At 52.3% G+C, this 14,800-nt stretch overlaps 1 protein-coding gene across 1 annotated transcript; it reads right to left on the bottom strand.

Annotated features, from left to right (window-relative positions):
• Positions 1-740: 740 nt before the first annotated feature.
• On the bottom strand, positions 741-8,316 carry LOC137454492 (flavin-containing monooxygenase 3-like). The gene is made up of 9 exons (XM_068164533.1): positions 8,231-8,316; positions 7,912-8,056; positions 5,883-6,071; positions 5,151-5,313; positions 4,485-4,627; positions 4,142-4,341; positions 3,643-4,001; positions 3,131-3,203; positions 741-2,493 (listed from the first exon to the last, which is right to left on the bottom strand). Exons 2-9 carry the CDS (start codon positions 8,041-8,043, stop codon positions 2,157-2,159), a joined length of 1,596 nt encoding a protein of 531 aa, XP_068020634.1. The 5' UTR covers positions 8,044-8,056; positions 8,231-8,316; the 3' UTR covers positions 741-2,156.
• Positions 8,317-14,800: the final 6,484 nt, after the last annotated feature.

Genomic DNA, 14,800 nt, shown 5'->3' with positions numbered 1-14,800 from the left:
TGTAGGACACTGCAGGTTCACTTGACCTTCATCCTGCAGCGATCCTCAGTGTTGGCATCCCCGAGGTGTTCAGCAGTAGCCATGTCATGAAATTCTGGCTAAAATTCTCACTTTTTGGAGCAAACTGGTAAGGGGTGAAAGTCTCGTGGGTGGTTATTGCTTCTGCATGTGGAAAATAATTATTCAATTAGCAGACAAAGGTGGATGCAGATGTAAAATGAAACAAGGGACATGTCCCTGCTCTGCAAAGGACTGGTGCTGTCACTAGGGGAGATGCTGTTTGGTATGGCCCTGGAATGGGCTTACACACTTGAGAACAGCTGCAGAACAGTGGAATTCCAAACCAGCAGCAGATGTAGCTTCCCCATGATCCCCTGGCCAACAGTTAGTCTGGCTAAAGTTAATGCTGCGGGAAACTTCACTCCATCACAGTTATGCCCTGCACTCTGCCAGGGGAAGAGCAGTGCAGCTGAGGTGCCCTCAGCAGCACACAGGCCATCATCTCATGTTTGACAGTGATGAAGTTACCCACCCTGTTAAGCCAGCCCTAGAGAGCTCTTGTGACAGCCTGCCCCATGTTCACGTGTTGACCATACCTAGGGAAGGCAGGACTGGCTTGCCGGAACCCCACGAACCTTCTTCCTTCATTCCCTGGCATCATCTCTGCTCCCATCGTTGGAACTGTGGCACCTCCCCAGTTCACCCTACAGCTGCCAAGGCCAACAGCTGCCCTTTCTCCCTGTTGCCCTTAATTCCATGTCACCTGGTACTTTGGCTTTTCAAAATCAAGGGCTCCCATCTCCCATCATGTTTAATGTGGGTCCTGCCAGCACCCTGTGAGCTCAGCAGCAACATCCTCCACCACTGTTGTCTGTGTCCTAGCTGGTTAGCAAGGCTGCCCTCATCATGTAGAATAAAAAAAATCACAAGGATAGACCATGCCCAACTTTATACTTGCAAAAGAATTACAAACCCTGCTCAGATGATATTTTTATTTATGTTTGAGAGAGCGTGTCTGAGGTCTTTAGAGCTAGACCACAGTCAAAAGAAGAGCTAAGAGCTTGCTTCCCATAATGGGAAGCAAACACAGCATTTGGGCCGAATAAATAAGATCAGACAAACCTCTTCATCTCCCGGTAGGAAGGGAGCATGCAGCATGTTAGCAGAGTGCTCAGGCAGCGGAAAGGGAATGTGGCTGTCGGACACAATTCGTCTCAGGTCTTGGATGCTTACACGTTCCAGCAAACTCCAGAGGTTGTTCAGAGAATACTTTGGAATACCAGAGTATTCCTCTTGATATTTTAATCTGATTTCCCTCCCCCGCCCCCATTTGGGTGTCTTTCTCCCCCTGGAAAAAAAGTGAATGCTTTTCTTTGCTTCTTATGAAAGTTATTTTTCAAAAGGGCCAATTGAGGCAAGCTCTGTTCTAGCTAGAGCACAAGCTCTACACCAAAACTTACTTCAGAAAAAAACAAACGCTTTGACTCTGACTTGCCGCTGGAAAAAGAGGCAGCAGATAAGAGATTTAAAGCTGTGTAACAAAGTACTACTGCTTGGAACACATTTAGAGGGATAAAAACCCCACAGTTACTTGAGTTGGTATTTACAGTCTTTCAAAGCCCTAGCTGAGAAACCTTCCAAATTTACCATGCATGGAGATTGCACCTGATTTATCAATGACATTTTTTAGGGATCTCTTGATGATATATTTTCGGGTAACGAGCAGGGCAGCAGCCCACATCGCCTACTTGGAGAAAGCATCCCATGCACACACACTGCACAGTACTTCTGCAGCACTGCAGAATCATGGAATGTATTGGGTTGGAAAGGACGCTTGAAGGTCATCTTGTCCAACTCCTGTAGTAAACAGGGACACCTTTAACGAGATCAGGTTGCTCAGGGCTCCATCAGTTTTAACCTTGAATGGTTCCAGGGATCTCCACCCCATCTCTGGGCAACCTGTTCCAGGATTTCACTACCCTCATTGTGAAGAACTTCCTTCTTATATCTAGCCTAACTCTACCTTGCTGTAGTTTAAAACCATTGTCCCTCATCCTATCACTACAAGCCCTTCTAATCAGCCCCTCCCCAGCCTCAGACACTGAAATGCTGCTGTAAGGCCTTCTCAGAGCCATCGCCTCTCTAGCTTGGGTCCTCTAGCTATAAAGGGCAGCAAGGAAAAGGAGTGGGAGGAAGAGCATCCCCAGCACAGCCAACCAAGGAAAGGTGGGGGGGGCAGCAGGGGTGATGCGTGTCTGTGTGGCCTGCAGGGTGCGGTCCCACTGGGTCAGGATGGCCTTTCTGGCCCCGCTCCACTTCCCAGGGCCCACCAGCCGGAACTGGTAGGGCGTGCAGGGGCCAAAGAAGACCTCCAAGGCCAGCTGTGGGTCTGTCAGCAGGAGCTTCATCATGCTGGGCTTTACTCCAATGGCTGAGGCCAGCTCGTCCATGTAGGTGACATAATCTGTCTGCAGCATGCTGCTGTTCCCATGCCTTTGGGGGGGACAGGAGAGGAAAGGAGAGGCTGCTTTAGGTTTTCCCTTTTTACACATATTAAAATTACTTTGTACTTTAAGCACAGTGAAGGCAGAATCTGTTCCTGCTCTCCCTGCTAGATCTGGGCAGCTGAGCTGGCAAGGGGTCACGGCTCCAGGGGATACACATCCATGTCAGTGGAGGAATCTGGCTGACAAGAAAACCCTGCACTTTGAAAGTTCCCGCCATGCAACAAAGCACTGCTTGGGTCAGATTCAGCTTTCACAGGCTGTGTTAATCTTTTTAAAGTATGGCTTCACTATGATATCAGACACACTGAGAGGGGAAAGCAAGGCACTTCCATGGGCTTTGCGGGGAAAAAAAAAAAATGTCACTTTGAAAAATAATGATGGAAATGTTCTATTTCTGCTGGGGCCTCACCCTGATTATGTGTGGATGAGAAATGCTTTTTCAGCCTGATAACACTCAGTGACGGTAAATGAGCATTTTCAGAGAGGAAATCCTTCCATCACAATTTTTCCGCCCAAACTTGCCTGATTCAAACCTCTGTAGTGCCTGTATCCAACTCACTTTGGACTGAGATGATGGCAGGGCTCTTCTGCCAGCACAGGAGGGTTCCATGAGCTGCACTTACCCTTTGAGCTTCTTTCCCATCTTCTCATCAATGTCATCCATCATCTCTCTGATGGAAGGGAGCATGCACTGCCCTGCAAAGAGCAGGAAGACCATTGGCAAAGGAGAGCTATGTTCAGGAGTTCTGTCCTGCAGCAGACTGGGTTTGCAGGGATTGGCTGAGCCCTTGGGTGCCTCTCTTCCCTTTAGTGTCAAGACTTGGGTGTTGAAGTTGTGACTACATTGGCTCCCCTGTTCTTAAAGGTGTGCAGTGATGCCCAAGGGGCTCTTCAGCCCCACCAGAGGGACTTCTCTGGCAGCTGTAGCAAGTTGAGAAGTGGCCTGCTCCCATAGTGAAACATACCCCATCTCATGGAGACCTCATTGCAGGTGTTTCTGACCAAACCTGATTGTGCTCCTCAGCACTCAGACACTGTCCTGGATGCCAGTTTGAGCCTGTCCATTACTGCTGGGAAATGCTACTTCCTGTCAACAGAAAACAGATCTCCGCTCAGCACATGGGTCTCCACCTACCCTGAAACACCTTGATTGCCCAGCGGCATTGCAGGTCCACTGTTGGCATGATGGCTCCAAGTGTCTGGACCAGCCCAATAACTGCTATGGTTGGCTTCTCGAGCCAAGGAGGGATGATGCCTTTGTAGAGGGTGACCTCATTGTCCCTGCTTTCGATGATGGAATGATCCTCCATGAAAGGGTAAGAGCAGATGTAACCAGTGGCAAAGATGACAAGATCGACACCATCCTGCACAGTCCCATCTTGGAATAAGATGGATGTTTCTCTGAACTCCTTCACCTCCGGCTTGATCACCACCACGCCACAGGCAATGCGACCTGGGAGGTCATCGTTAAGCACTGGCTCCTTGCGGGAGGCTCTGCAAGGGCAAAGGCGGAGGGGCTGTAAGAGGCAGTCGCAGCGGCAGCTTCTGTTGCTGGCCCAAGAGAGGCACACAGGTCAGTGCCAGCCAGAACCATCACCCCTGTGGCGTTTGGGTGTGGATGGCCCCACACGTACCTCTCCAGCGGCATGAGGCCAAAATTCTCATGCTTGAAGGACCGATTCATGCTTCTCACATACAGCCAGTTGCTGAGCGCCCTGGGAAGGACTGTCCCCAGCCAGGTCTGGAAACGAGTGATTACCAGCATGTCCCAGGGGTAGCCCTTGTCCCAGACACGGCTCATCACCCAGGATCCACTTCGAGTGCTCAGGTAGACCTGGAAGAACAGCAAGGTAGGAGTAACCTGACCCTGTCATAACAGCTGTGAGCCCCTGGGGCTTGTCTCATGGGGGCAGTGGCACATGCTCCAGGAGATGGGGACTCTCCCTTTCCCAGGGGCTCTGGTGTAGGTGCCCATACCTGAGATGCCACGGTGCTGAGCTCCACAGCAATGTCAGAACCAGAGTTGCCCAAGCCTATCACCAGCACCTTCTTGCCTCTGAACTTCTCTGGTTCCTTGTACTCTCGGCTGTGAAAGTAGCAGCCTTTAAACTTCTCTATTCCTGGGGAGGAGAACAGAGAGGGTTGTAATTCACCTCGGGAATGAAAAGGAGAGCCTGTGCTGATTTGGGGATCTCCCTTTCCCACAAACACTACTGGGGCATCCCTCTGGCCGTTTCTCATGTTTCTTGCCAGAGAGAAAGCTTTTCCTAATAATGTAGCTGTAAACAGAGAGGCAAAGGCTATCAGGCAATGCACGTGATGTTTGAACTAGAAATCAGGAAAATGCCCCAAAAAGTGTTTGACAAAATCCTTCTATGCAAAGTCTTCTGCCAGAGGAAACAGCCTACAATATGTTTTTTTTTTTCCTGGGAAGGATAAGCATTGACCCCACTTTGATATTGTTTGATGGCTGGAGTATGTTTTATTTAAAAAACCAGGCTGTTGATTCCCTAAACAAAACCCCACGCCCCCAAATATTGCTCTGCTAATGCTGACGAGGTCTTTTTTTCAGGGAAGAACGTTGTGATAGAAGGCATTTGCCCAGCTGTGTCCCAGTGGATAAAATCCCTGTGTGCATCTTACCTGGAAAGTCAGCGAGGGGGAGGTTTGGGTAGACTTGATGCCCAGAGCAAACCATCACAGCATCAAAAGCAGCTGTCTCTTCCTTCCCATCCCTTTGGGTCACCACCTCCCACTGCCCCGTCACAGAAAAGCTGGGATGTCTTCTAACCTTGGTGACCAGGGTCTCAAAGGAAACAAAGAAAGAAATCGGTGGATGTGTGGAGAACACTGAGAGCTTTAAGTGGGATTCAGAGGCCTCAGGAATCCCAGAGGATATTTGTCCTGTGATTTTGTTCTAGCCCTCCAAGGAATGCACAGAGAAGGGAGCTGATGAGACCTGGTTTAACAAAGACAAGAGGGTTTTCTTCCCTCAATATTTTCTCCCAGGATTTGTTCTCCCCAAGTAACAAGTTATAGTACATGAGGAAGCAGCATCAAGTTGTGCCAGGGAAGATTTAGGTTGGATATTAGGAAAAAATTCTACACCAAAGGTGTTGTCAAGCCCTGGCACAGGCTGCCCAGGGAAGTGGCAGAGTCACTGTCCCTGTAGGGATTTAAAAGATGGGTAAGTGCGGTGCTGAAGGACATGATACAGTGGTGACTTGGCAGTGATGGGTTGATGGTTGGACTTGATGATATTGAAAGTGTCTTCCAACCAAAATGATCACATGACTTTATGGTTTTCCCTGTGGCAGGGAGACCGGCCTGGGTCCCCTGGCTGTTTGCTGTCCCTCTCCACTCCAGGCTCGTTACCTTGAATTGTATGTGCCGGAGAAGGCCAAAGTGCTCGGCATACTTGCAGAGGTAGCGGTGGAGTCTGGTGTTGTGCATGTAGTTGGGGTGGTCGTCAGGGAAGGGGAAGTCAGGGTAGCAACTCATCTCTTTGCAGGAGTTGGTGAACACGGTGCGGTAGATGCTGGCTCTGCCTTCCTCTGCTTTGTTCTGGAGTGGGAGCAATGTAGATGTGTCCCTTTAGATGGGACATGACCCCTGCCTGTCCTGGAGCCCTGAACTAACTCCTCCAGATGCTATCACTTCCTGACCTCCACACTGAAGCCTGAGAAAAACAGCAAAACCATCAAGCACAACCACCAAATAACCCCCATGAGCACAGAAGTGTCCTAACAAGCTGAGAGGAGGGGTTGCACCACCCAAGGCATTGAGGAGCCAGTTACGTGCACATTTGCCAGGGAAAGCGGAAACCTCAGAGGAAGGGAGCGCTGTGGAAGGACCATGCCAGAGTCTCTCCACTGCACGCTCAGGAAGCCTCAGAAAGTCAGGTGTAACACAGCTACAGTCAAGCACATGGACACAGGAGACAAGTAGCATGGGATGCCCCCGTATCCAGCTTCCTTATGGTCTGTCTGTAAAGCTTCCAAAACGCTGTGAGTGCTCCTTGATACTGCTCCTTTGTGCCTGTAGTCTCGGTAACTGTACAGATGAAGGCAGAAGGCCAGCCAGATGCGTTTGCTCTCGTGCAGCAGCTTGGCTGCCTGTGCTTTATACTTGGCTGCCTATGGGACAGGTTTAGCCAGGAACATGGATGGAGGCTTGTGCCTTCTGCTAGCAATGCCCATACCAGCTGGCCAGTGTCCCACTGACATCTAGAAGGGCAGGACATGGGAGATCTGTCAAAATCCCCCAAACCACCATGCATGCGGTGGGGTCCGAGCTGGCCTAGCCCAATTCTGCCCAAAATAGCCAGCCTCAGGCATCACTCTGTCCCCATTGTGGGTGGCACCTGCTATACCTGCACTGACATTTGGCTTTTAACAGCAGTTTTTATCACATTTCCTTTTGCTGATGGCTTTGATGCCAGGGTAGAGCTGGGAAAAATGCAGCGAGATTTCTGTGCCAGAAAATTAACATTTGGGTTGGCCAAATGATGACAAACTTTCAAAAAAAGAGAAAGCCCAAACAGCTAAGAAGCTGAAGTGGTTTTTACTTTTCCCCTCGATAGTGATATTCTGATATGACATTCTCCATTACACATATCAAAAAGTACTGCCAAACGTTCTGTAGGAATTTGCTGGAGTCCTCCCCAGAAAAGAGAGGAAACGTGTGGTCCGTGTTTTGAGATGGATTGAATGTTTCAGACCATCCAAAACAAGCTTTCTGCCCTTCTGCTCTGCCCTGGGGTTTAACTCAGGCAGGCTCAGTTCCTTTCCCAAACAGCACCATGAGCCGCTCCTGATCACACCCTGCACTGTCCCCTCAGCCCTGGCCTGACAGCAGTGGGGCACCTGGCATGAGGTGCCTCTGGGCCTGACCCTCTAATTAATCTGCACTCCTTTTTAGCTGTGTGATGTGTGACCATTACTTAAAAGCGGGCTGAGAGCTTCCCTGAGCAGCAGTGAGTGCTCCCTGAGGTGGGGTGATGCTGCCAGCCCCACGGGGTAACTTTTGCAGGATCTGAAGGCTTAATTTCTCAGGGCTGTCCATGTGTCCATGGACTTTGAGGGGAGCAGGTGCATGTCTTTGGTGCAGCCTCAAGGCATTTGCAGCCCCATAGCTGGGAGAAGCTGGCAGCTCCCTTCATTCCCAAAGGAGAAGGATTGGAAATGTGGTGGGGATTTGGTTCAGCAAGCCAAGGGATAGCTAGGCTGTCCCCAGGGTAGGGGAAGGACTCTGGGGACTGGTACTGAACCAGCCAAGCCCTCCCACATGCAGTCATCTGAGCGAGCAAGTGAATACAGACACGCAGAATGCAGCCAGGTACAGCCTCCCAGCCCCGAGGACACAGATGTGAAACAGCCAGCCCTGAACCTAGGCAGCCACTCACCGTGTAGTACCAGAGCCCCCCGACATCCTCACTCCTCTCGAAGCAGGTGGGCTCCAGCCCCTCTTCCAGGCAGCACTTGGTGGCTGCCAGCCCGCTGACGCCTGCGCCCACCACTGCCACACGTCGCACCATGCTTCCTGCTGGGCTGAAGATCCTGGCTGCGATGGGGTGGGGAGAGCTGGGCACGCTCACCCAGCTGGGTCTGCCCCCCGGCAATGCCCCGGAGGAGCCAGGCACCTCCTCCCCAGCACAGTATCTCAGCTCCTTAAATAGCACCGGGGGGGAGGGGGGGGGGGTCTTCTTGCTGATGCTTGCTTACCTGTTTGCCTTGCAGCCCCCAGGTGAGTGCTTAAGGGTTTGGGGCAGGGAGAGGAGTGGTGGCTCCCGACAAGCTCCCCTGAAAGAGCAAAGCTCTCTTACGCAGCGCTGCACGGGAGGCAGGGCCAGGGCCAAGGGGTTATTTCAGTGACTGACTTGTGATGTTTGGACTTTAGCAAGCCTGGAACTGTAACGTGAGGAGGAGCTGTTGGCTCAGAGCTCCAAAATTACAAACAAAATGTTAGACTGAAGTTATTGCAAAATAAACCTCAAGGTCACTGAGCAGCAGCAACTACAACGAGCAGTATCTTACATACATCTCATATACATGCACTCACCTCTCTGAAATGCCACGGTTATATCCATGTCATCAGGAACAGCAGGCAGGACCAGGCTTCCCAATCTCACCCCATCCTTCCACCCTAGCACTGCAGTTATTCCCCTGCAAGGAGGGCAGCTGGCAGTGCCACCCCTGCCTGGCCCAAGCCATCCTGGCATCGGGCATGTTCCTGTTTGACACATCTGACCACTTTCTCCTCTTTAATAAATGGAGTGAGTGTGTTTGAGAGGAGACCTGTGCAGGACAAAGCACAGGCAAATGTGGAGGAGCCGGTCTGCAAGTTCCACTCCATCTCTCCACTCTTCATGTAAGTCTCACTATGTGAGTTCATCCATCAAACCCCTGCCAGGCAGGGCCTGGGGGAGAATTGTTCACTGGGAGCATGCCCAGTTGAAAGCTTCTGGAGCCTTTAAGGCTGTCTAAGCTGAGCTGCTAATTACACTATCAGAGTATCACTAAGGTTGGAAGAGACCTCAAGGATCATTGAGTCCAACCTGTTATCACAGACCTCACGACTAGATCACGGCACCAAGTGCCACATCCAATCCCCTCTTGAACACCTCCAGGGATGGGCACTCCACCACCTTCCTGGGCAACACATTCCAATGATAATGACTCTCTCAGTGAAGAACTTTCTCCTCACCTCGAGTCTAAACTTCCCCTGGCACAGCTTGAGACTGCGTCCTCTTGTTCTGGTGCTGCTTGCCTGGGAGAAGAGACCAACCCCCACCTGGCTACAACCACCTTTCAGGTAGCTGTAGAGAGCAATAAGGTCTCCCCTGAGCCTCCTCTTCTCCAGGCTAAGCAACCCCAGCTCCCTCAGCCTCTCCTCACAGGGCTGTGCTCAAGGCCTCTCCCCAGCCTTGTTGCCCTTCTCTGGACACGTTCAAGTGTCTCAATGTCCTTCTTAAACTGAGGGGCCCAGAACTGGACACAGGACTCGAGGTGCAGCCTAACCAATGCAGAGTACAGGGGCACAATGACCTCCCTGCTCCTGCTGGCCACACTATTCCTAATGCAGGCCAGGATGCCATTGGCCCTCTTGGCCACCTGGGCACACTGCTGGCTCATGTTTAGGCAGCTGTCAATCAGCAGCCCCAGGTCCCTCTCTGTTTGGGAGCTCTCAGCCACTCTGACCCCAGCCCGTAGCTCTGCACGGGGTTGCCGTTGCCAAAGTGCAGCACCCAGCACTTGGACTTGTTAAACCAACTTGAATTAAAATAGAGCAAAGAATGCAAAACCCAAACCAAACAAAAAAAAACCCAACCCAAACCAAAAAGATTGAAAAAGAATTAAATCACCATTTTTTTCCACTATCTGCCAGACTTGTTGGACTTTCCAAGGGATCAGTTTGGGAGTTACGGTTAAGCTGACTTAATACAAGCCCTCCTGCCAAGTTAGCTTTATGGATTCCCAGTCTAGAGGACGTGTGGATCCTTTTCTGGCGGAGCAAAAGGACTTCTGTGAGTTAAAACGTTTGTCGGAAAACTACATCCAGGAGTGACTCCCAGCAAGAGATCTTGCCTGCTCCTGGCCCTGTCTGGGGGATGGGAAAGGTCAGCACAGGGCAGGAGGGGAGCAAAGGTGCAGGTAGGGTCAATCATTTACTTGGAGTGACACAGCTATCAAGTGCTGACAAAGAAAGAAGAAAAGGCTCTGGACCTCTTAGATCATAATTTTCAAGCTGTCATTCTTCTTAAAAAGAAAAAAAAAAAAAAAAGAGAACATTTTTTCCCCTCTCTCAAACAAAAACAAAGGGAATGAGAAGTGCAGGTGTGGGAAGGCAGAGCAGAGTAGAAAAGTGAAGGTGTTCAAAAGTCCCTGGGGTAAAAATTAATCAAAAGCCAGAGGTAGTTCTGCACAACATCTGGAAAGTCCTGTTTGACTTTTTCTCATATGCTACAGGACAGCCAGAGCAGACGAGGACTCCTGACCTCCAAAGGAGCAAGAGCAGTCAAGACAAAGTGGTGTCACCCACAAAAGACTGCCTTCTTCCAGCTCACAGCTGCCTCACACCAGCAGCACAAACGAGGCTGGAGGTGGTTTCCAGAGATGCCCCTAGAGGGTCACAGCATGGCAACAGAAATCCTACTGGGGACAACCTGCAGTGACAGGAGCCATGAGAGGCAAATAGCACAGTTTGCCTTGGTGCACGCTGTAACCTAAGCCCTGTGAGCCACTCGTAGGATTGCATGTCTGTTTGTCCTGGCTGCCACGAGGGCTGCTCCACCAAGCAACACGTGTTCATTAACTAAGAAGCAGTGTGGATGGTGAGTCGGAGTCACTATACCCAGCCCCTCTGCAGTCACACTCAACCCTTTTGCTGGTAGCAGGAGCAAAGCAGAGTGTGAAAAATCCTCCAGTTTTGATCCCTTTGCTGCCTGCAAAGGCTCCCTGCAGCAGCAGCTGGAGGGATACTTGGCACACACCCTGGTTCAGGGCTTGGCAGCAGCTTGCCACACTGCTTGTCCTGTGTCTGGATCAGGCTCAGGGGCACTGGATGCAGCACAACACCCACAGCAAGAGCCATATGCTTCTGCATGAAGAGTTTCAGTCAAAACAGTTGGGAGGAGGAAGATCCTTCACTGTACCGAGGGGGAGTAAACCCCAGCACAGTGCCCTGGCCACAGCACCAGCCGGGCACGACGCCAGCCAGCAGCAGCAGCCTTCGGCCTCATGGAGGTCATTTTCCCAGGGACACAGAGTGTGACCACAGAGCTGCAGCTGAGCAGCCAAGGATGAACCAAACTTTCCTGAGGTGCTGCCGGCCTGCCTGAGGAGCGGTGGGGCCCCTGGATCCCCGGATGCCCATGGCTCCCCGGGGCCAGTGACAGTCATCTCTTTGATGTGCAGCTACATTCTTCAACCATCTTTGAAGTGAGAGATGAGAAGCACCCTGCCGGAGGCTGGGCAGAGCCCTCCAGAGCAGCCAGCAGTGCTGCTTGGGGGGCAATAATCTGCACCTGCAGCTACAAAAAGCCAGAAAGCAAACAAGAACCATCAGCTCACATTTGTTCTGCATTAATTGCATCGCAGTGGTTCCCCGGGCAGCTCTCATTTCTCATGAACGTGGCTAAAGATACATTTTTCATCTGCTTTTCTACACTCTCCTTCCTCATTTTTTGTGAGAAAAATCCTTCCAGAAAAGCACTGCAGGACCATTCCCATAGGGTTTGGAATATATGGATGGAGTGCCCCAGGGGCCTTGTGATGGGCGAGCAAATGTAACAGCGTCTCTTTGCTCCCATTAATCCTCTGTCAGCCCTAAGAGTTGGTTTTGCCATTCCCTAGGGAGCTCTTCTGATCTGCAGCCTTTTAATGGGGATGGGAGCTCTGATGACATTGCTCACCCTCCACTTCATATCTCACCAGACACCTTCTCAGGTGAAGGTAAACCAACCAAATAACTGACCATGCCTCCCAGGAAAGCCTTTTCAGTTACAGGAGTTTTAACCGGACAGTACATCTCACTGTGTCTGTCTCAAAGCAATCTCTCCTTTAAATCCCCTTCCCCTTACATTACCATCCAGGCTTGGAGCTTAGTGTCCTGCAGACTTCCAGTCTATCTCCATGCCCTTTCTGGGATTAATTTTTACACAGGCTTTCTTGCTGTCCTCTCTCAGTTTTTTTCTCCTGCCCATGTGCTAGAGGTTCTGTCTGGATGCAGTCAGGATCCTTAGAGCATGCAGAAACTGCTGAGAGCATCAGGTGAGACCTCATGGGAAGCCACAGCCATCCTCTTGCAGCACAGGCTGCTCAAAAGTACCTGGTTCAGGTTGTCACATCTGATTCCATTTTTCATAGAATCATAGATGCTTCCATTGGGAAGAGACATTTAAAGATCATCTTGTATGACCCACTCAAGTGAACAGGGACATCTTTAAAAAGGTCAGGTTGCTCAGAGCCTTGTCCAACCTGACCTGGAATATGTCCAGGGATGGGGAATTCTATCACAACCTACCACCCTTCCTTGGGCAATCGCCTGGCACAGAGATGCCTAAACATCTACCTGGCTTCTACTCTGCCCCAAGCCTTACACAGCATGTGCATCTGGCATCCAGTATTTGTGTTCTTCCCCCTTTGCAAGACCTGTTGGCACCAGCTTGTGCCAGGGACTCGGTGGGAGTGTGGCTTTGCTGCAGTTTCCTCTGCAGACGACAGGTTGAGGCTGATAGAGGATTAAAATCTCATCCTGCGGAGCCAAGCACTGTTCCGTGGACATTTCAGACATGGGTCCAGCAGAAACCTGCCTGAAACATATGATGGATGCCTCAGGATGAGCATCACTGCCAAGGGGTCCGACTAAATCAGGGTGTGAGAGAGGTGGCACAGACCTCTGGCACGTCCCCGCTGTGGGGCAGCCACCAGCCAGCGGCACAGGGGCTGGAGTAGCTGCAGCTGATTGTGGGGGTGTCCCCCTAAACCCCTTAATTTCTCCATTAGAACTCCCCTTTTGGGGGAGGGAGGATGTGCACACATCTAACTACGAAAGGAAGGAGCTGCTGGCTGGGCAGTTTGCTTTATTTTGTGCCTTTCTGGGGGTGAATCAAAGGGAGTGGGGGGATTGTGGGTGGACTGATTCTGCCACGTGGGGCAGGGGGCTGCTGCAGCAGAGGAGCAGGTGAGCGAGGGCTTGGCTCCCCCCCAAAATGCTGAAAATTCTCCGAGGGGACCACAAAATCTTTAAAAGTGTAAGTACTGGGGTGAGGCGAGGCGGAGCCAAACCTCTGGTTTGCAGCTGGAGAGGGAGGGATTGGAGTGATGGTGCGTAAGAAAGCTTTGGAAACGACCCCTGTCTGCCCTTTTTAAAGGCTTAGAGAATTGAAAAGCAGAAGCCACAGAGGGGCTTGAGCTATAAGCAGAGCCTGTGTCATGCAAATTAAAAACGGGGGCGTGTTGTGGTTTGTAATGTAAATAGAAAACATTCTGAGCAGGGCCGAGTCGAGCTGCTGCCCACGCCCAGGGAGGCGCTCAGTGCTGCCCCGCCTGTGTAACGACACTGCAGCGATGGATCCAGCGCCTGCGCCCTAGCCCGGCTCTGCTCGCGCCAGGGCAGCAGCGTCCCGGTGGTCGCTATGGATCCGGCGCCTGCGCCCTAGCCCGGCTCTGCTGGCGCCAGAGGGGCAGCGTCCCGGTGGTCGCTATGGATCCGGCGCCTGCGCCCTAGCCCGGCTCTGCTCGCGCCAGGGGGGCAGCGTCCCGGTCGTCGCTATGGATACGGCGCCTGCGCCGCAGCGGGTCCGGTCCCGCGCACGCGCCCTCCTCGCGGGCTTCGCCCCGCTTTTCTGGCCGGGGGGGCGGGCGTCTCGCTGAGCAGCTTTGGAGCGGTCGCGGAGAGCCCTGATTCGGCGCCTGACGCCGTTCTGTGCCCCAGGGTGCCTGCGAACCGCCGTCCTATGCCGGGGCAAGGGGTCCTGGCGCATTCGGGGAGCTTGCAGTGCGGTTTCCGGTGTCGCTGCCGGCCCGGGACTCCCAGGTGTGTTCCTTCCGGCGTCTGAAGGTGGTCTGGGGCCATCAGCAGGGCTTTTGGGGGTGACGGAGGAGGTCTGGGGGCACCTAAAATGGTCTGGGGATACGTAAAGTTCTGGTGGGGCCATCTGAAAGGATCAAGGGTCGTGGGAAACAACTGGGAGCACTGGGAGCATGACCCAGGAATTCCCAGTACCCCCCTCAGTCCCCCATTTCCCTCCCACAGCCCTTTACAGCCTCCCAGTCCATTCCCACTATGTCCCCTCCCTGTCCCTCCAAGTCCCCTCCCACACTGTCCCACTCCCTTCCCAGTCCCCTCCCAGTCTCTCCCTGTTTATTCCTGTCCCTCCCAGTACCTCCCAATCCCTTCTACTCCTATCCCAGTATAGGAGACCAGTAGGGACCAGGAGGCACTGGGAGACATACCTGGACCAGCTGGAGGCATTGCTGGAGCCCTGGGACACAACTGGAAGCAGCAGGAACCCAACTGGGAGCACTAGGGGTCCCTGGGAGGAACTGGGAGACAACTGGGGGAGCACTGGGAGTATCTCCCCATGACCACCCAGTGCCCCCCTGAGCCCCTCCAGACCGCCCCAAAGTCTTTCCACAGTCTCTGAGTTCTTCCCAGTGCCATGTAGAGCCCTTCCCAGTACCTCCCAGTTAACCCTTAGAATTCCCCAGTGCCCCTCACTCCCCCCCAGTAACCTTCCCCCCCCAGATCCTTTCTCAGCCTCCCAGTACCTCCCAGTACTGTCCTGAGCC

This window comes from Melanerpes formicivorus, unplaced genomic scaffold (assembly GCF_026170545.1).
Source record: "Melanerpes formicivorus ecotype bairdi unplaced genomic scaffold, bMelFor1.0.p_v2 SCAF_81, whole genome shotgun sequence".
Classification (NCBI taxonomy): domain Eukaryota; kingdom Metazoa; phylum Chordata; class Aves; order Piciformes; family Picidae; genus Melanerpes; species Melanerpes formicivorus.
The sequence above is the reverse complement of the archived record's forward strand: the minus strand, read 5'-3'. Positions and strand labels throughout refer to the sequence as shown.

What these genes read in the sequence shown, in the direction of transcription:
- LOC137454492 (XM_068164533.1), bottom strand. Translation starts at nt 8,043, where the DNA reads ATGGTGCGACGTGTGGCAGTGGTGGGCGCAGGCGTCAGCGGGCTGGCA. An exon ending in CCCCCTCGCTGACTTTCCAG is followed by an intron (nt 4,628 to 5,150) that starts GTAAGATGCACA and finishes TCTCCTCCCCAG; the next exon opens with GAATAGAGAAGTTTAAAGGC. An exon ending in GGCAATCAAGGTGTTTCAGG is followed by an intron (nt 3,204 to 3,642) that starts GTAGGTGGAGAC and finishes TGCTCTTTGCAG; the next exon opens with GGCAGTGCATGCTCCCTTCC.